At 46.6% G+C, this 21,531-nt stretch overlaps 1 protein-coding gene across 2 annotated transcripts in view; it reads right to left on the bottom strand.

Annotated features, from left to right (window-relative positions):
* LOC138526459 (zinc finger protein 391-like) overlaps window positions 1–21,531 on the bottom strand; it is a 378,250-nt gene that overhangs the window by 273,693 nt on the left and 83,026 nt on the right. For both annotated transcript variants that reach the window (XM_069637238.1, XM_069637237.1), the window contains exon 3: window positions 8,514–8,627. In XM_069637238.1, the coding sequence (XP_069493339.1) occupies window positions 8,514–8,627 (114 nt within the window). The remainder of the gene's footprint in view (window positions 1–8,513; window positions 8,628–21,531) is intronic.

Raw genomic sequence — 21,531 nt, 5'->3', positions numbered from 1 at the left:
CTCTACTCATTTGATGCCCCCATGATTTTTCTATGCTAATATTGATCCGATCACTCAACTGTATATTTATTGTAATATATGCCAAGGTGCCTCTCTTCATTGATATCTACCTCCCCTCTTTCCCCCCCCTCACATCTCGTGTTTGTCATTGTTAGTCTTGTGTTTGTCTTCCCCCACGTAAGACATAATAATGCAGAAATCGTTCTATAATAAGTTTAGCACAATTCTGTGCTATGGTTGTTTCGTGTATGTTTTCAATTGCATTGACACTTTTGTTCCTCATGTGTTGAACTCTTAATTATACACAGTGTACTAAATTACTTGTTCCCTCAGAACACTTTCTTTTATCATTGTTTAATCTACACTATTGTTAAGGATTCACTGCATTATGTTTATGAAGTTATGACTTTATGATTGTATACTACATACCATAATAAACAAAAAAATTATTAAAATTAAAAAAAAGAAATGCTGTTCGGTGGTCCCCACTGTGAGAAACCTGATGGTATTATCCCAAGCCAGCCTTGAGAATCCCTTCTTCAGGTGGCCTTGGAAGGATCCATGCTCTCAGACCCCAACACTAGAGGCAGACGAGCGAGAGAGAATCACCTGGATAGGGAGACCCAGGGTTGTGTTTGGAGAAATTTCCCAGGTGAGGCGTGGTATTATACCGAATAATATTTGAGGAAGACCGAGTACCTGAGGCTTTAGTAGGCTAAACCACATTGGCCTCCCCTCCTCACATTGCATCCCCCTTGTCTAAACCCAACAATCCTGTAGAATTTGGAAATCACATCTCCCAGAGTCCCTGTTTTCCTGTAACCTACTTGAATGCTCCTGGTCATTCTTCTTCACGTCCTTTTGATTATTCTTTTCTGAAACCAAAGTATATTGCATCAACAACACACTACTATTCCCACAATTCCCCCTGTTTCAGTCACGTTAAAAACTCTGGTTATTCCTGTTTTCACAAACCCTACCAATCGCACCCTTCTGAGTCCACCAATCCCCTTAGGATCAAAGGTATAATTCTTGATGACAAAACCCCTCTTTCCGACACTAACACTTTCACACGCCTGGGAAAATCACAATCTGACTCTAGGGCCGTTTACCTAAAATGTCCCAACACCAGGGACAGGCAAAGTCAGGCACTTGACGAGAATCACACACACAACTGACAGCTCTTTCCCTTCCCCACAGGGATAAAAGGTGGAGCACGAGAATACAAGAGGAGCAAGGCAGATCGCACAATGAGAGAGCTAACTCAGCATGGCAGTTCAAGAGGAGAACAATGGCACATATTGAGAGGGTGCCAATGAGAGAAGTGACCTTGTCCTTTCCGACCAAGGCCTGTGATACCTCCGCAAAAGGAATCGTTAGACCGCGAGCTATAGCCAGCGCGTGTTGCAGCAGATGTCAACGGAACACGGGATCCTCCTCCGCTGACAACCAAACTGGGGAGAGACGCTTGGCCCCATGGTCCCAGGCCTTGACTACAGAGACAAGAAAAGCCAAGCGGTTCATTACAGCTGGTGAGTCGAGGGGATTGCTGATAAGAAACCGAACTGTGTTGAACGGAAGCCGAAAGCAACTGATTAAAGAAAGTACATAGAACTGTTGATACACAAGGGGAAAGCCAGCATAGAAAAGTCAAGCACCACGTGGGTGCTTACTCGGGAAACTCTGGGCAATTACCCTGTTGTTGAACTACCGTAACCAGAAGGCCTTGGGAAAAAGGCGAGAAGGTGGTCAAAGCGATCATACAGTGGTCTAGTAAAATCCTCTACAGTTGAAAGCCTTTGACCGACAAATGATTCTGACACTAAGAGAAGCGAATCCCACATTGTAAATTTGGCAAAAGTTAACCCGACCGAGCGATGTCGATAAAAGGGGGCGAAGCCTGAAGTCCCAATGAATAGTGTGTTGACAAGAGTGAACCCGGCAGAGGGATGTCCAGCGTGAACTGTTCAAAAAAGACATTAAGATTCGTGAATCAAATCGATGTCACAAAGAAAATAGTGTTAAAAGCCATAGTGAACATGGCAGAGGGAGGCTAAAAATCAAGAGGAGCCTGAGCCGGGAAGAAGGGGACCCAGGGGTGAAGAGCTATCACCCAAACGCAAAAAGCAGACAATCAGAGAAGAACTTTGGTTTATTATTGTTGACCCGTTGTTTCATATTTTTGGAGCTAATGAGACCCTCGGAAACAAGAGACGTTTGAATACCGAAGGGCCTGATACAGCTAAAGACTTCTTAAGGATCTAAGCCCAGAAGAGGGGGGATCCAGGGGTGAAAAGGCATCACCCAACATGCAAGCAGAAAGGAACTTTGTTTATTATTTTGTTAAAGCCAAAAGGTCCTCAGAAGCAAGAGACTTTTTATAGAAAAGAGACTTACCCACTGAAGGCCCTGATGAGCTGTAAGCGGAACTGTTGGCACATGCTGGGAAAGCTCGATTGTGTGCTGTGCTCCAGAGTCCTACATTGTCCCGTGCTCAAAACGTAGGGAAGGGAGACCTGACTACCGCATCCTGATTTATTATTTGTGAACACTTCTTTCTTTCCTATGAATCCTTTCCCACGCTCTTTGTTTGTATTTAGCGTAAGGATTGGCAATAGGTTTTTCTTAGTATAGGCCCTTTTATTTGACAAGACGTCACTAGGACTGCCTTATTATTATTTGATGGTTGAAGCTTACTACCATCTTAGATTTAGGCTTAGATTAGGCGTTTTTCCAACGCGCATATATAGTTTAATAAACACCCTTGAACTGTGATCACTTGTGTCTGTCTTTACTGTTGCCACCATGAATTCCTTACACCACATAATATAGGCCTCATAACTAATTAATTTAAATCGGCAATGTGTCATACGACACTGGAATGGAAAATGGAAGTTTCTGATGTGGAGTATTTTGATACACTAATTGAAGAATTGATGGTTGCTTTATTGAATAATCCTGGTTTTAATTTGCAGAAAACATCTCGGAAACATCTACATGTCTTTGATGATGAGTTAGCCCTTATGAAAGCAGATATGAGACGTACCATTAAAGCAATCACGAGTTCTACCATACCTATTGCCTTGCAGATGGTTAGCTGCAAAGCTGTAAAACAAAAATATAGGAATTTGTGTAAACTTAGACGATCAACCCTATTACAGAGAGATGCTGAAATGATGCTTCAAGACCTAATTAAAAAGGACATGGGCGCTTTTTGGTCTTTGATTAATGGGCAATATGCCTCTCATCACCTCCCAGCTGAGCCTATATGGGTTGATTTTTTTTCAGTTTTATATGCCCCAGGTAAAGCTAAGCCACTGTTCAACTCAACTCAGATTGGTGGTGTTGTGACACCATACTCACCAATACGAGTAGAAGTGAATAGGGTGCAAGAACTGACCGCTCTCAGCAATCCCTCAAGGGCTGCCGGGCCTAATGGCCTCACTAATAACACCTTAAAGGCGGACCCAGTTAATTGAGCTAACGCTTTGGTTATACATTTTAAGAGCGTGATTACCTCGACTATATTCCCAAAATCATGGCAGATGGCCCATGTTGTTCCTATTTTTAAGAGGGTGGCGCAAGATCAGATCCTAGAAATGATAGACCCATCTCTTTGTTCGATGTGGAAAGCAAGATCTCTGCGTCCCTCTTAATACAACATCTTGAAGCATGGGCCACCTCATCCAACAGGCTCTCGAAATTTCAGCGGGCTTCCGTAAGGCTCATTCCACAAATCTTAATGGTCTGGCCCTGAGGGATATACAGGAATTAGCTTGGTCTATCCCCGCTGGCTGCATGTATGTTGTCCATCTGGATTTGATCGTGTTGATCGCACAAGATTATTGGGGGTGTTGGCTAGTTGGGGTGTGCCACATGTTTGTTAAAAGTAATAATAAGACTTTGCGATAATTCTGGAATCCATGTCCGGCTGAATAGAGATGGAGCTGTGTCAAGGCGTATCCCCACACCTTCTGGGCCCAGGCAGGGATGTATGCTGGCCGCCTGTCTCTTTAACCTTTATGTGTTACAAAGTTGCCGGTCGTGCAGATATGAATACCTGCCTGTGCAATCCTTGGAGCCACAGGTGTGGTAGTTCGTCGAGGCTTGAGTCAGGAACTGCCGGAAGGACCCTTTGAGCGCTGTAAGGCAAGGAGGGATTAGTACAGGGCGAAATGCAATTCACAGGGTATCTAGAAATAGAAACTAAACATTCTTACCTATGTGCACTGTATGTGTACTGTGGGTCCACCCGGAAAGGAAGGAGAGTGATTGGACCTGAACTCAGGTTAGGATAGGTTTCCACAACCTCTGGTTGATGACGGTAAGCACTGGGATTTGAAGTGCTTGATCAGGCGAACGCCTAGTGAAAGGCCATAGGCACAGGTTCCAAAGAATCGTGGTTCGTGGAGAAAATCCGTTAATCAGGCCATGGTCGAGTAAACCAAGAGTTCCAGAGCTAATCAAGGCAAGTTCAGGGCAAAGAAAACACTCCGTTAGGCAGACCGTTGTCGAGTAACCAAAAGTTCCAATAGTGTTCAAAGCAAGTTCAGGGCGTAGAGAAAGCAATCCGTTAAGCAGACCGTTGTCGAGTAACCAAGAGTTCCGATAGAGTTCAAGGCAAGTTCAGGGCGTAGAGAGAGCAATCCGTTAAGAAAAACCATTGTCGAGTAACCAAAAGTTCCCTGGTAGATTCGAAGCGTAGCAATGTCCAAGAGAAAGACCAGCTGTGAAGCACCGTGTCGGTGTTTCTGAATGCATTTAAACCATTGGGGAAAGTCACGTGATGTTCAACAAGGAACGTTGAGGTGTGGGGGTCGTCACGTGATACCGATTGCGTTTGGTCTCCTCACGTAACGATCAGGTCCACATGGGCAACGGTGATTGCGGCCAAATGGGAACCTCCAATTACATTGCCAACGGAGAGAAGGGCGATAGACACCAAGTCTGCCATGGACCCCCCTGACATTACGAGTGCACTGGTGTCGCCTTGTCTGCACGTGCAGAGGCAAGCCTCGGGGGCTACGTAATGTGGGTGTGTGGAAACGTGAGTCTGTGGGAAACATAGGAGTTCGTAAGGTAGAGGACGTGGATGTGGAAGATGTAACATTATGTTTCTGATGTAAACGATTATTTGCGCTCAGCCACGTTAATTACACCCAAAAGGGGGCAATATGAAAGTGTCCTGGCTCGCCTACGCGGATGATTTTGTATTGTTTGACAACTCCTGCGTTGGCTGAAAAAGGTTGCTGTCAGAGTTTTCCTCTTTTGCGAGGGATAATGGTCTTCTTATCAACTCGAAGAAAACAGAAATTCTCGCTCTAACTAGAAGTAAAGTGCCGCTTATATCTGGTCTTTTGAAAATGGTGTGATTAGCCCATCAGCTAATATGACTTACGTAGGTTTCTCAATATCAGCCACTCAGGGGTATTGTAATGTAAGACAAATTCTCCTTCAAAAGACTTCTCTTTTGTTAGAGCAACTATTACTGGTATGGAGGAGGGTCTTGTAAGTTTCAAACGCTGTTCCCTTGCAGTTCTCAGATTTGAGCTAGGCCTGATTTCAATCAGAGCATGTGTACAGTGGAATTTATTGTCCCTGTATAAAGAATTGCACCTACCAGTTGCTGCCTCTTTGTATGAGGATCTGGGCTCATGTACGAAGCAGGACCACTGGGGGTGGATCCTGCAATTACATAGCTCAGCTTTGTGTATCATGTGAAAATCGATTGAAGAAATTAAACTTGGACACTGACATTTTTTTGGTTAACCCTGTTAAGGTTAGAAACCTCCTTCATGATAAAGACTGGATTGAGACATTGGGGAAATGTCATAGCTACTAATCAAACAACGTATCACTATCAAAAACAATGTGCATAACACACAGGGCAATCAGCGGCCAGGGAACAGAATTTTCCTACAAAAGAAAATAACCATCTACAAGTCGACGAGACTCCTTAGATCAAGCAACGAAATCTGCCTGCAACCAAAGCCTTACGCCAGGAAATAACCTGGGGGCTCCTCCTTCTCCCACCTGGCAGCAAAAACCTGGAACAACATCCCGAAAGAAATAAACACAAAAGACCACCTAAAATTCAGAAAACTACTAAAAACCTGGCTCTTCAAGACCTCGGAGCCAGAGGGAAACAACTGAAACAATAAAACCGAAAATGCAAAGAGAACCAGTTGACAGACCCATGACGGTACAGATAACACCTAGAACAGACAGAGAAGGGGACCACCCGCAAGAACTAAAGAGACAATGCAAGGCTGAACTGACCACGAGCAACAACCCAATCAGGCCAGAAAAATAGCTGACACAAACAACAGGCACAACTATCAACCTTACCCACTACCAAGCATCCACCTGACAGACATGACAACATGACCCATGTGTGAACCCCAACCCAACGCAACTGTGCATCCACAATATCCAACTATTACTATCCTACTATTATCTCACGCTCACAAGACAACCATCTTCAAACCAACCCGTCCATATAAGCTAACCCGCCAGCCAAAATGCAACCACTAGCGATACACTAAGAAACCCACACCCAAGCAAGTAAGTAGAAGATGGAATGCACTATGGAATGCACTAGACTGACATACACGAAACCCTAGCAGTATTCCTGGAGATGTATTGACTTCCAAAATGACTAACCCAATGCACACACAACAAATATCATCTGAGACATAGGTATGGTGATTCACTTGTGTCAATCAAGGCATGCCAGTAAGGACTGAACTGTAGCGTGTCGCACACAGAAAGATCTATGGGTATGGGCATAGGTCACAACTAGATAGATCCACTGGGACCAGTTTGCATGAAGGAACAGACTGGGATGTAGGGGCTGGCCTGAGTAACAACAAAGATAGAGTTGTAGAGACTGACTAGCGCAACATATGGACAAAGATGAGAGACAGCCTTGTCATGCTGAAACTAGATCATTGTAAGGAAGAAATGTGTCTAAATCTTGAAAGGCACACAATACGAGTATGAGTTTCTTCAGACAATGCTAATAACCAACCCTACTAAAACCTCACCCCTCTTCATACGCCTCTCAAACCCTAACTAAACACAACTATACCTCTTAAACCACAGCAACCCGCATGCACTTCACTACACCGCAACAACAAACACACCACACAGAGCATTACACAACAACACACTATGGACTCCGACCAGATACCACTCCAAAAAGCTCAGCGAACAGTGTTAACCGAACTGAAGCTGCCAACAGCACATCACAGCGCCCTTGCTCTTTATCCAAACTTTGTCCTACTAACGTGCCCTTATCTACCCCCTTTCTTTCAGATCCGCCAGAGCGCCAGGGGACCACTATGGTGGCGACAGTGTGTGTTATAAATATCCATTAACATTAACATCTTATTCATGAACAGAAAAAAACACTATCGCCCTATTTGGTCCAATTCCCTAATAATCGTTACAGATCAGTTCTGCTTAGATTTCGGTGGAATCTTTTACCAACTAATGAAGTACTCTGCAGGAGAGGTTTGATCACATCAGCAGAATCAACATGTAGATTTTGTAAGAGCAAAAGATAACGAGTAAACTTCTAGACACTTGGTTATGTACTGTCCTGCACTGAATGATCGGAGGAAATGGTTCTTTTCCATTGACTGGCGCAATGATGAACATCTTTGGTGCAGATGTCTGTATAGCGAAAACAACTCTGTTGGCATAGCAGTAGCAGCTTTTTTAAGCTTGTTGAAGCAAAGTTAATGATCCAATAACGCCTTTTTTATTCTGTAAGTGTTTATGCAGTTTCGAGTGGGAAAGTTTGCATATCTTCATAAAATGTCGAGGTGCAAGAACAGGTTTTATGAGGTTACGATTTCTTTGTGTGAATGTTTTAATTATGTGAGTAATGTGAATAATGTTGACTATGTTTCAATGATGTATATGAGGTGTTATGAATTATCAATTTATTTTTAGAGTACTAAAGGTTTTTTAAACCATAACCAATAAAAAAAGAAAATCAAAAACGACTACTTTGGTAACTAATTGGATGCTACTCCTTTACCCATGCTATCTAGTACATCCTTTGGGGTGTTTTGCTCTGCCACTGAGAACAGGGGCGCAGCACACCTCTAAAGTATCCTTGGGGTTGAACTCATAAAAGATTTGGAAGTGCAGGGAGTGTGTGGGTGTAGGTAAGCTGTCTGCATGTGGCTGCAGCATGGCAACTTGCCCTCCAGGAGAGGAAGTGGGAAATGACAAAGAGCAGATGTGCACTGTAGGGAGAGAGAGGACAGGCTGCACACACAGGTGCAACTAACAGATCTGCTCTACAAATTACAGACACGGGGAAGAAGAGGCAGACAGAAGTAGGAACAGAACAAAGATTACAAACGTTTGTTCCTAGTGTTGCCAGAAATAGGTCTATCAATATTCCTTCCAAGAAACATTCCTGAAAATCTCAAATGAAGTGTGGAAATTACTCTGTTGCTTTTCAAACGCAACATATCACCTCTGCCTTTGCAACTCACCTGAGTAAGCGTCAACAACACTGCTCGCTATTTCTAAATCCGGAAGGTCTTTGTCACGTAGGACTTTCTTGTCTTTGGGTCTTAATGAAAAGACAGCAGTGGCAACAAGAGGAGCTATTATAGAAAGAAAAAGTTACATTAATACAAGACACTTTAAAAGTTCAAGCGACATCAGTAGTGTAACTGGGGAGAAGTCCAACCAAAGCAATGCTTATTCTTTTTATATAAATCCATAAAGCAGCCATCAAATATATTATATAAAAACAACGGTATCCAAAACGATAATAAATCTGACACCTTTCCTTGAACAAATCCTCAACAATCCATCAAATAACAGATCCTCAAAAAGTAAATGTACACTCATGATTAAAGATTATGTAAAATCAATTAGTTCAAGATTGGATTAAAGCATCAAAGCTTGTACCACTTTTGTGTATTGAAGACTAAACTACTCTTCATAGTGTTTCAGTGCTTCCTCAACGGTTCAAATACTAATTCATACTAAGAGGCCCAAGGGCAAAAAATATGATCAATTAATCTAAAATGAGAGGAAGAACAGCAACGTTTAATACACATAACAAAGATGTTCTAAAATTCCAAGATTACTTCAATAATGACAAAGGGCCCAAGGTCATAGATACCCCTTGTTAATTTACAGATGTGTAGGCATCTAGAGTTTAAGGGGCATGTCTTAGATATTTGCCCACCAGTTAGTCCTACATAAACTGAATTGTTCCTAAAGACAAGAGTGTTGAACAGAAATGCCAATGGGATTATTTAAGGGGAAAGGGGAAGAAGTCATAATATAAACTATAAGCACCAGCACCTGTGTTATCAAAGATGCAGGCCATGTGAAACTGCACTCCATTCATTCCGCTTCCCTGTAACTGTGGCTCCAGAAGCCCATTAGTTGGCATGGGCATACAGCACGTGCCAGACTCCAATGAATCACCAACCTTTTAATAAAAATAGTGAAACAATGGACATCTTAAGGTAGCCATAGAACATGCTGGCTTCCATGTGGGTTGTACCACCTTTGGATGACAGTATCTACTGATAAATCAGCTTAGTGCAATACAAACTTGGTGTTCCTCACGATGTATGCTTTCCCCAGTCAGAAGTGAAAGCTTTGCCAAACTGCTTTTCAGTGTTACTTGTCTCTATCGCATTAGTTTGAGGGTGTTGACCCAATTTACTCTTGGTGCATGTGAACATTTATTTTACAATGCGAGTAAACATCATATTTATACATTAGCAGGGAAATAAATAAAATGAAACAAGATCCACTGAATGTGTTTATTTGAAGGAGGGTGTACTCTAAAGAAAACTACACCTAATATTTGAGATTCAACCAAAATAGTTCTCACAGTGGGCAGTCTTCTGAGCTTTTCAGTCCCATAACCTTCTAGTAAGTCCTGGGGCCTCATTACAAGTTTGGAGGTAGCCATGCCCTTAGTAATGAATTCCGACCTTGGAGGGCCCGCTATTTCCCCATTCAAGGAACCCGGACCTGGTCCATCCCCATTCCCATTTGAGCCCCCATAGGGCTCAATGGGAATGGGGAGCATGCTAACAACGGGCCCGTTAATGAGGGGCCCGTTGCGTTGTTAGCATGCTGGGCCGCTCGTGGGACCCGCTAAGGACGTTTGGTAAAACCAGGCGTCCTGAGCGGGCCACGCGAGCGGACCTCGTAATGGGGCGGTAAGGGGTTAACGGCTCCGGCACCTTTATTGGCACTGTTAACCCCTTACCGCCCTCCTCGTAATGAGGCCCCTGGAGTCTTAACAAGAACAATCTCGATTGTGTTTAAGCATTTTTGTACAATTAATTCGCTTTTTCCACAACATGAATAAAGTCAACAGACACCTGTTATGTAGTTCAAATGTGAGCACTGACAAATCTTACAAAGAGCAATTCTTATTGACAAACTTGCAATAAAAGACGCATTAATAAAATAATTTTCCAAAAGGAAGCTATCTGCGATCCTAAAATGTAGGTAAACTAAATGCTGCAATGCAAATGCTGTTACAGAGGCATCCTTCAAAGTTGCTAATTATTTGATGAAAAACAAATGTACTTTTACAGATAGTGTGATTGCGAAGGGCACAGTGACTCCATGGCTGAGCCTGTTGTAAGAGATTTTAAAAACTCTCCTGAATTTATGTCTGCCATGTCAGATGTGCAGTTAGATTACAAATAATGCTATATAGGTTGCCTGTCATTTGTAGATTTGATTAAACACATGTGAAGTGTGATTGTAGACATGCCTCACGTGCTCATTTGAACTGTAACCCACATTTTGACAAGCAAGAAATATTCCTCCACGATGTGCAAGTTACATTTCCCACAAACCCCGATCTCTTGTTGGGGGATATTTTACACGCTTGCTCTTCCACACTCTGTTTCTCAGAGAATATTGTAGGATGGTCCTGGATATCTTCACTGACCTTGCATATGCAAACAGAAAGAAAAAGGAACAAATAACACATACAAAGATGATTGAAGTCCAGGTCAGACTGTCCATCCTGGTGGTTGGACACACAAGGTATAAAGCCAACTTTAAATTAAGGGTATCTAATCAATTTCTTTCACAAGGCATGTGGCAGCATTTGGGCCCCTTGGCAACACCACCACCCACCTTACGGCTTTGAAAGGGCACTTTATCACACATCTCCCACCTTCCCTTTAGGCCCCTACCACTGCATCCTTAGGCGATGCTGAAAGACTTTGGTGGTTTTGGACTGAGATTATTAGAGCACAAATAATTCTGCAGCCATTTTAATCTTCTCTAGATTCCTCCAGACCAACCATCACTTTCTTCTTTCTCAACATCTCTGCTTTCCAATGTATCTGGTTCAATGTGTTCATACATGGTTTTCTCAATCAGGTGTCTATGTTCTCAATGCCAGCGCCAAGGATGACTTCCGCTGAGAGTCTAGACATCAGTGCTACCTTGAATTGGAAAGGTTGGTCTCCGACAGAGAAATGTAAGTGTACTTTGGGATATATGTCTTAATCCCCATGTGCACAGCTCACAGGGAAGCACTGGTTCAGTATCTGTTGGTCCATGTATGCAGGGTCCAAGACTGATTACAACCTACCAACTTCCAGAACAAGGTAATGACACTGAACTCTATCCTATCTTGGTGGTTAGGTAGTAGTTCTTTCCTGTTCGGCCGTGGGCAAGCAAATCATTTAGCTCAGTGTCTCCTATTGCCTCCAGCCGTGCTGGTCTAGCCACCAGTCATCCAATTCCAGATGGGGCACTACGAGGGTGCAGTAACTGTGGTCCATTTGTTCTGAGATTATTTGCCCTGGGAGAGACCCTTGCCATATGCCTCAAATTCCACAGGCATCCGATAGGTGTTTATTTATAGAAATTAGGGGGCTACGTTTTAGTCTCAGGAATCACTAGACTTCAGAGAATCAAACTAAAATGAACACCACCTTTGCTAGTGCTAGTGAAGGGCACTTGTGGAATTCAGGCAGGGTCTTTAGTTGTACGAATATAGGATTTTCTGATATTTGGGACTGGTCACCACTAATGGGCTTGTTGGAAACCTGCAGTTGTTTGGATTGCGGTTTCCAGTAATGGCTCATGTAACTCCTTGGTGGAGCACTGTAAATGGTTTGCTGCATGGGGAATTCAGGAACTACTCCCCCACAACCTGGATTTAACCTCTTCTACCATCAGGTTTCCCAACCCTTTATCCAGAACAAACTGCATTCAGCATAACATCTGCCTCAGGGATCTATTGGGATGAGAGGATGATTTCCCTGGGCTGTTCTTGATACTCTATCAAATCCCAGGCCTTTCAGGATCACATCCCACAGTGTTTTGTACTGCCTTTGTCCATCAGTGTTAAGGATTGCAGAAGTATGATGTAGCACCCCAGTGAACAGTGGGGCAATGTATTGGGGCCATGATGTGTTTTCTCACTTGGTGATCTCAGTATTACTTTGGCAGTTTCAGAGAAATGCTTCTTGGTCACCACCAGATACAAACCTTTGCAGTGGTCCTGTGACAATCTCCAATGCGTTCTCTAGGGTCATAAGTGCACGCTTGCTCGCTAAAAACTGGAACTACAGCCCATTCCCTGGTGGGTTTGGTCACTGGCTCCTCCTCTGAGGTCAGGAAGAAAACTTCATCCACCTGGCTTCCTGGATCCAACCATGCAGGGTTTTCCTGGAAGATAGCTGGGTCTGGCTTCCATGGAGTCGTAGAATGTGTCTATTCTATGGATATGAATAAGTCGGGTGGAAGGGTAATTCAGTTCTGTGCCTTCTTTCTCCCAGTCACTCCGGAGCTGGTTCTTAGTCAAGATTTATTGGTGGCTGACTGTCACCTTTGTCTCTACAGTTGCCGATTCTGGCACTTGAAGCCTCAATGGAATTATTCCGAGGCCGGCATTCATTGGTCCTTTCTCTGATCTTCCAGGCTAAGGATCAATGGAAAGGAAAGCTTGTTGTGGTCTCAACAGGGGGTGGAGGGGGCGTGATTGTAGGAGCGGGCAATGCCTGTGCTTCATCAGCCTCAGAATAGGAGCCGCTTTGAGACAGTTATTGTTTTGCGCTTGACAGGTAGAGAGACAAGATACAAGACTGTTGAATCACCTGACGAGCCAGAGTATACCTGGGTACGGGCTGGGGTTGGTTTTCAGCAGGAGTCTTACTTGTGTTTCTAAATTGGAATCTGGGGGCTTGTATCTACATTGGCAGGTTAAAAAATTCTCCAAACAAGGTGGGCCATTATATCTAGGAATACTGATCACACTTCTCACAGAATATGTCACAAACTGAACATGTATCAAGAAAGGTGCTGAAGCAGAACTCTTTTGCTCAACATTTATTTAGGGGGTAAATTATAGAAAAGTGTATGTGGAAATATGATAACAGAATAGGCTTGATACTTGCTATCTCCAAAAGAGGTGGTTCAATTCTCTTCCCTTCCATTTCTCTCACTATCTCAGAATAGTTCAGGGTGATATGATATGACATTTTATTTATAGCGCTCCTACACACAAGTGTTTCAAGGCGCAACAAGGCAAGGGAATGGAACAAGGGGGAACAAGAGAACGATCTTACTAGGCCCAGTGACATTGAGATTGCACAAGTCCAGGGAGGGGAAAAGGGGAGAAGTGCCAGGGGAGGGGGAGAAGTGCAGGACATATGATCAACAAAACACAAACAAAGCAATAAAAAGGAAGTGCGGCCAGCAAGTGGCAGTGTAAGTGTTAAGTGCAGGCAACAGGTAATTGGAAATGGCAGGTAAGGGGACTTTAGGGTAACAGATACAGCCCCAAAGTGCTGTGTTGCCAGGAGGCAATGCAGATGTGCAACTGGGGGCCAGGGACCTGGGCCAGAGGTTCTGAAGGTAGCCAGGTAACCAGTGCAGTGACAGACATGGGATCAGCAGGGTAGAGGAAGAGAGAAGGCAGAAGCAAAGAGGAAGGTCTTGAGCAGAGCAGCTTCCGGAACCTGAGATGGTTCTGCTCAAGTTTCAGAGGGGCAGGGTGGCTGTTCCAGAGGGAAGCAACAGCCGAAGAGAGAGATCTGCCTCCAGCTCTTTGCTTGGAAAAGCGATTGACCCTCAAGGCGTTGGAGGTGGAAGAGTGAACAGCTTGTGTAGGGAGATACTTCAGAAGAGAAAGCTGGAGATATTTTGGTCCCAGGCCCCAGAAGGCCTTATGGACAATGCAAAGGGTCTTGAATTTGATCCTTGCAGCCACTGGGAACAAATGGAGAGATTTCAGTGCTGTAGAGATACGATGCCTGGACCTGAGGCCAAGGACAAGTCTCGTAGCCCTGTTCTGGATGAGCTGGAGACAATGGAGGTAGAGGCAGGCAGATTTAAAAAGAGGCTGTTAAGGTAGTCAAGCCTAGAGAGGACTAAAGCTCTAGAGACAGTGCGCTTCTGGGGGAAGGAGAAGAAGGGAAGAATACCTATGAGGAGGCGAAGTTGGTAGTTTGACTTCTTAGTGATGTCAGAGATGTGAGGAGAGAAGGAGAGAGTGGAGTCGAAAATAACCCTCAGGTTCTTAGCCTCACAGGTCGGAGCAGGAAGAGGGCAAAGGGATGGAAAGAGAGGTGTAGGTGCGCTGATGCGGAGGATCTCCGTCTTACTGGCATTAAGGCAGAGATCATTTGTGTCGCACCATTCTTGGATTGCAGACAGACAGTCAGGGATGAGAGAAGGAGAGGAGGCGGCAGAGGGGAGTCTAATAACAAGCTGGATGTCGTCCGCATAGTATTGGAAGTTGGAAAGGAGTGCAGCGATGCGGTGGGCAAGAGGTGCCAAGTATTGGTTGAACAACCAGGGAGAGGGGTTAGACCCATGGGGAACACCGCAGGTGGAGAGAGAGATAGAGGAGAGGAAGGACCCAAGTTGGACCTGGGAGGGTCGGTAGGAGAGGAAAGAGGTCAGCCAGGCCAGAGCCTGATCAGTGATACCCAGATTAACACAGAGCCGGGTGAGCAGGATGGCATGGATGACTGTGTCAAAGGCAGAGGAGAGATCAAGAAGGACGAGGACAGAGGAGAGATTAGAATCAAGGTTAGAGTGCAGGTATGATATGATATGATATGATATGATATGATATTTGTAACGCGCCTATACACAAGTGTTTCAAGGCGCGACGAGGCAGGGAGGGAGGGAAACAAGGGGAAGACAGACAAACGATCCTACTAGGCCAGGTGTCATTCAGATCGCGCAAGTGCAGAGGTAAGGGGAAAAGGAGAAAGTGCAGGGGGAGGAGGTGGGGGGGAAGTGCGGTACAAGGTAAGTAGCGTAAAAATAAATAAATAATAAATAATAAATAAAAGGGCCAGCTGGTGGCAAAGTGCGAGGTAAGTGCAGAGCAAGTGCTGGGAAGGGGGCTGTAGGGATGCAGTGACAGTCCCACAGTGCAGGGGGAGCCAGGGAGGCAGTGCAAGTGGAGAGTGGCTGGGACCTGGACCGAGGTCGCTGAGAGTGGCTCAGATGCAGGTTTAGTGCAGAATTCAGTGGGGAGTTAAGCAGGTTTAGCAGGGGAGAGGGAGAGAGAAGGCAGAAGCGAAGAGGAAGGTTTTGAGGTGCTTCCGGAACCGGAGATGGTTCTCCTCAAGTTTCAGGGAGGCAGGAAGGCTGTTCCAGAGGGAGGCCCCTGCTGCGGAGAGAGATCTACCCCCAGCTCGTTGCTTCGAGAAGCGGCTGACCATGAGGGAGTTGGAGAAGGATGAGCGAAGGGCTCGTGAAGGAAGATATTTAGGAAGAGAGAGTTGAAGGTATTTAGGCCCCAGGCCCCAGAAGGCCTTGTGGACAATGCAGAGGGTTTTGAACTTAATCCTCGCAGCCACTGGGAGCCAGTGAAGAGATTTCAGTCCTGGAGAGATACGGTCCCTGGGCTTGAGGCCAAGGACAAGTCTCGCAGTTCTGTTCTGGATAAGTTGCAGAGGGCGGAGAGTGGAGGCAGGCAGATTAAGATAGAGGCTGTTACAGTAGTCCAGCCTTGAGAGAACCAGGGCTCGGGAGACAGTGAGCTTCTGGGGGAAGGAGAGGAAGGGAAGAATACCTCTGAGGAGGTGCAGCTGGTAGTGTGACTTCTTAGAGACGTCAGATATATGAGGAGAGAAGGAGAGTGTGGAGTCGAAGATGACCCCAAGGTTTTTAGCCTTGCAGGTAGGGGCAGGAAGGGGGCCAAGGGAGGCCGGCCAGAGAGCTGCAGGGAAGGAGGGAGTGGGTGTGCCGATGAGTAGAATCTCAGTCTTACTGGCGTTAAGGCAGAGGTCATTGGCGGCACACCATTCCTGGATAGCAGACAGACAGTCGGAGATGAGGGAAGGAGAGGAGGAGGCCGAGGGTAGCCTGAAAATGAGCTGGGTATCGTCCGCATAGCACTGGAAGTAGGGGCAGAGAGCGGCGATGCGGTGGGCAAGGAGTGCCAGATACTGGTTGAAAAGCCAGGGAGAGAGGTTGGATCCCTGGGGGACACCACAGGTGGAGAAAAAGATGTCAGAGAGGAAGGAGCCCATTTGGACCTGGGAGGGTCGACCGGAAAGGAAAGAGGTCAGCCATGCCAGAGCCTGACCAGTGATACCCAGGTTATCACGGAGACGGTTGAGCAGGATGGCATGGTTGACAGTGTCAAAGGCAGAGGAGAGATCGAGCAGAATGAGAACACAGGGAGTGTTGGAATCGAGGTTCAGGAGCAGGTCCTCACGGATGTTCAGGAGAGCAGTTTCCGTGCTTCGGGCCGCTCTGAAGCCGGATTGATGGTCATGAAGATTACCAACAGATTCAGCATGGAGGTTAAGCTGGGAGATGGCCAGTTTCTCCAGGAGCTTGCCCAGGAAGGGAGTGATGGAGATTGGGCGATAGTTGGCCGGGCAGGAGGGGTCGGAGGAGGGTTTCTTGAGGAGGGGGTGCACAAGGGAGTGCTTGAGGGGGGATGGGAAGACTCCAGAGGCGAATGAGTGGTTGCAAAAGGCAGCCAAGGCAGGAGCCAGGGAGTCGATGTGGTCCTTGATGGTTTTGGAGGAACAGGGGTGAACCTGTTTAGACGAGGCTTTCATAGATCGGACTTGTCTGGAAACCTCATCAGCAGAAAAAGGTGGAAAAGCAGAGAAGGAGGGCGGAGGGGAGGCTGCAAGAGAGCAAGAGGAAGGGCCGGGAAGAGAGGGAGGGAGGAGAGAGGAGGAGAGCGAGGACAGGATGTCCTGAGTTTTTGAGATGAAGTGCGAGGCCAGTGCGGTGCAGAGGGCCTGGGAGGGGACAGGAGAGGTAGAGACTGCAGCAGGGTTGGCCAGCTCCTTGCAGATTTTAAAGAGTTCGGCCGAGTTGTTAGATGCCTCAGAGATGCGGGCTTGGATAAGGGCTCTCTTCTTGGTGAGAACGGAGAGCCGGTATTGCCTTTGGAGCAGGCGGCAGGCCAGTTTGTCAGAGGATGAGCATGAAGCACGCCATTTCCTCTCTGCCACCCTGCACTTGCGTTTTAGGGTGACGAGATCCGAGTCATACCAGGAGTTACATTTGGCTTTGGGCTTCAGGCGGATTCTCATGACGGGGGCAAGGATATCGAGAGTATCAGATATAGAGGAATAGAGGATGGAGAGGGCTGTGTCAGGGTGGGAGTCAGCCGAGGGGGGAGGAGGGGGCGAGAAGGTAGCAGCGAAAGCCTCAACTGACACGCGCTTCATGGGTCGGATGACCGAGAAGGTGGGTGGCAATGACGAGGGTGGCTTTGCCTGTGGGGTAGGGAGGGAGAGGTGGGAGGATAGGAGAAAGTGATCACTCCAGGAGAGAGGAGTGGAGAGAGGGAGGGAGAGGGGAAGGTCAGAAGAGATCAGAGCATCCAGAGTGTGCCCTGCAGAGTGAGTAGGCCCAGAGGGGAGGATAGAGAGTGAGAGAGAGTTGCAGAGTTCGCGAAAGAGACCAGTGGGGGGACAGGAGGCATCGAGGTGGATGTTGAAGTCACCGAGAAAGAGGAGTTGGGTGGTTGAGGACAGGAGTGAGGAGGAGAGGTCAGCCCACTCAGAGAGGAAGGATGAAATTTGACCAGGTGGCCGATAGATAGTAGCCACGGTAAGGGAATGGCTAGGAGAGAGAGAGAGTCGGCAGACAAGACATTCAAAAGAGGAGTAGGTCTGCGTAGGAGTGACAGTGGCAGGAATCCACTCAGGGAAGATAAGGGCAACACCACCCCCTGAGCGGTTTGGCCTAGGCATGGAGAGGATCTTGTAGCCGTCAGGTAGGAGTGTGTCGAAGCTGGTGGCAGAGCTGGCAGTGAACCATGTCTCAGTGAGACCGAGGACGTCGAGGTCCAGTTCCTCAAGAAGGCGACAGATATCAGAGGAGTGCTTGATGGCAGAGCGAGAATTTAGAGTGGCAATGTGGAGAAGGTTGCCACCCTTGAAAAACTTCCGGGGAGGGGTACAGATCAGAGGTACGCCCTGCGGAGGTGTTAGAGAAGGAGTTGAAGAGGGAGCAAGAGAAGGGGCAGGGAGGGAGGGGAGAGGCAAGGTAGCCGAGGACAGAGGAGGGGGGACAGCGGGAGCGGAGAGGAAGTTGATGAGGCGTGGGAAGCGTCTATCAAAGAGGTGAAGGTTGGCCTGCGGGCCTTGGACCAAGACGGTCCCGTTAGCATAGACATTAATGATGGCCTTAGAGGAGTGGAAAGGGGCCAAGAGGACATCCCAACGGGTGCCACCATTAATGGGAGAGGAGGAGAAAGGAGAGAGCACAGCGACCATGTGAGGGGTCCATAGGTCAGGTGAAGGCACGAAAAAGAGAATGTCAGTAAGAGTTTCCCTGGAGCAGGCGCTCGTGTAGGTGTCAGCGATAGGGAGGCCTGGGTTGGAGACCAGGATGTCCTTTTTAAACTTTTTCCTACCAGATTTAGTGAGGAGAGCAGGATAGTCAATAGAGAAGCAGTTAGAGTAGATAGGCGAGATAGAGAGCACCATGGAGAAGGAGGGGAGGCGGATGACACGAGTATGCAGACAGGAAGTGAGTGGAGGGCACTAGTTTACCACAATGCAGAGCAAACAGTAATGCGTAGTAGGTCAAGGCCACCTAAGTTTGAGAATCCTGCGAGGGGAGAAAAGCACCCTAGTTTAACAATAAAATGGAATAGGGGGGCGAGGCATCATGCGGATGAGGTGAGCAAGGTGAGGAGGGGTGGGCCGGAGAACAGGTGGAACTGGCGCCTGGCGTCCCCTGCGGACACCTGCAGACACACAGTCGCCCTTGGCCTGGGGCCCTTAGCCGCAGGGGCTGCCGGGCAGAGGGCTGCCCAGAAGGGGGGAGGTTATAGGCAGAGGGAGAGGAGGGGGGGGGGTGTGGGCGGGCAGGGAGGCGGGGAGGGAGAGGAAGACCAGGAAGTGGGAGGGGGGAGCAGGAGGAGGCCAAAAACACCGCGCTAGGAGCGCGAACAAACAATTCTACTTTCTTTTTCTTCCTGTTCAAAAAACACAAAGCACAGAACTCACGGAGGCCCAGGCAGGGCTTTCCAGGTCTTCACAGATGTTCAGGAGAGCAGTTTCCATGCTTCTGGTTGCTCTTAAGCGAGAATGATGGTCACGGAGACAACCAGCAGATTCAGTGTGAAGATTAAGCTGGGAGATGGCCAGCTTTTCAAGGAGTTTGCCCAGGCAAGGAGTGATATAGATCCAGCGATAATTAGCCAGAATGGAGTGGTCGGCTGAGGGTTTCTTGAAAAGAGGGTGAACAAGAGAGTGCTTCAGGGAGGAGGGGAAGGTTGCAGAGGCGAAAGAGTGGTTGCAGAAGTCGGCCAAGGCAGGAGTGAGGGTGGCATGGGATGTCATCACTGGGCTGGAAAAATCCAAAGTCAAAGAAACAAAAACAACAACAAGAAAACAATCCTTCAGTTTCTGAATTCCAGATCTGACTTCCCTCCTGGAGGTTCAAGAAAGAAGGTATAAACCAGACTTAAAATAAAAAGTTGATCATTTATGAATGTCTTTCACAATTCCCTTTGCTGATTCTTGTGGCAGTCACCATGAATCACATTCCCTGGATATCCATTTTCTCCCAGAATCTTCCTGCTTTTTGGAATTCTTTAGTTGAGTTTGAGTGCAATGGGGAGCCTCCCTCCTCTGTTCTCTATGGTCCAAATTATCTCTCACCCGTTGGATCTGGGCCAAAGTACTGGGCCAGAGACAGTCGCCCAATAGTGTGGAGTTAGCTAGCCAGACAGGCCACCCCTAAATTTCCACTGGCTTATTACTCGTCCTTTCATCACCTCCCTTTCTTAGGTCACTTTCTGGCCCACCTGTTCCTTTCACTCTCCTCCTTGACACCCTGCAACGTGCTCATGCATAGAAAGTCTTCCTCCACTCTCTTCCCATTTCCTCTATATAAATTGTCTTCACCTTTATCTCGACGTGATGCCACATGCTTGTTCCCCCTAGCAATCTCGGCTTTCCCCTTCACAGATCATTGTTCGCCTATGTCCTCTCTACTCCTTGGACTTCATTGGAACTTAACGTGTAACTCTGGCTTCACTCCATTTGTACTCTATGCTCTTCCCCCTCCTCCTCTTGTCTCCCAAAGCTCCTCCCTTTTTTGAAAATACTGTGCTTCATCAATATTAGGAGCATCAGAGTTCAAAGGAAACACTTAAGTACCATACAGTTCCCCATAAACGTCAGCGTATTGTGTTGAGTCTTCAGAATACTACTTGTCTAAGATGAACAGTGTCAAGTACAACTCCCACCAGCTGTGTTCCAATAAAGACCAATTGCTGCAAAAAAGGACTTGCAAGACTACTCTTCCATTCCACCCCTAGCCTGGTGAAATATGAATTAAGACTGTGGTACAGCAAACAGGAGTGCAGGCCTACCAACAACACCATAGCCATATGTTTTTTTTACTGATGGTGCACCAAACCTCACCTCACCTAACTGCCTGAAAGATGGCAATGTTGACCTTAGAAAGGCCAAGATGGGGAGTAATTAACTCTTCAAGAACTAGGCAGCCAAGGTCTTGGATTAATGGTAGGTGTGGTTGTCGAGATAGAGATGTCCTTCCTTTATGGAAGCAGAATCAGCTGGTCCCCGAAAGCTCTAGGTCAGAGAACCATAAGCAATTGGGCCGATCAGTACTATCAGATCAGAATCACAGAACACAGTGCTGCTCCTCTGAAACTTGTAACTGTCATGGATGCCTTCAACAAACACCAGAATCCAAAGGATGGTGCAAGGGGGTTTACATTGAAATATTAAAGATTCTGTACTATGAGCTTGTAGGTCTGACTATTGGCCAAACTAGTGGGTTTCCCTGCCTGGTCCCTCAACCTCCCATGTTCTCTGTCCACCCTAAACCAGGATTCCTGAACACTGAGGGCAATATTCAGACTAGATATTGGTAACCCCTACTGTCTAGTCTAGTCCAAGCTTTAGGTGGGGGCCTAAACGCTGAAGACATTTTGGCCAAATCCTTCTGGGACTTCTTTCTCTACCTCTTTCACCCCTCACCCTGCTCTTATGCTCTCCCTGATATCATCTTCCTATTCTCCCCCTA

Source organism: Ambystoma mexicanum, chromosome 7p (assembly GCF_040938575.1).
Source record: "Ambystoma mexicanum isolate Mex_15411 chromosome 7p, UKY_AmexF1_1, whole genome shotgun sequence".
Taxonomy (NCBI): domain Eukaryota; kingdom Metazoa; phylum Chordata; class Amphibia; order Caudata; family Ambystomatidae; genus Ambystoma; species Ambystoma mexicanum.
Note: the sequence above shows the minus strand (reverse complement) of the source record. Positions and strands in the feature narration are given on the sequence as shown.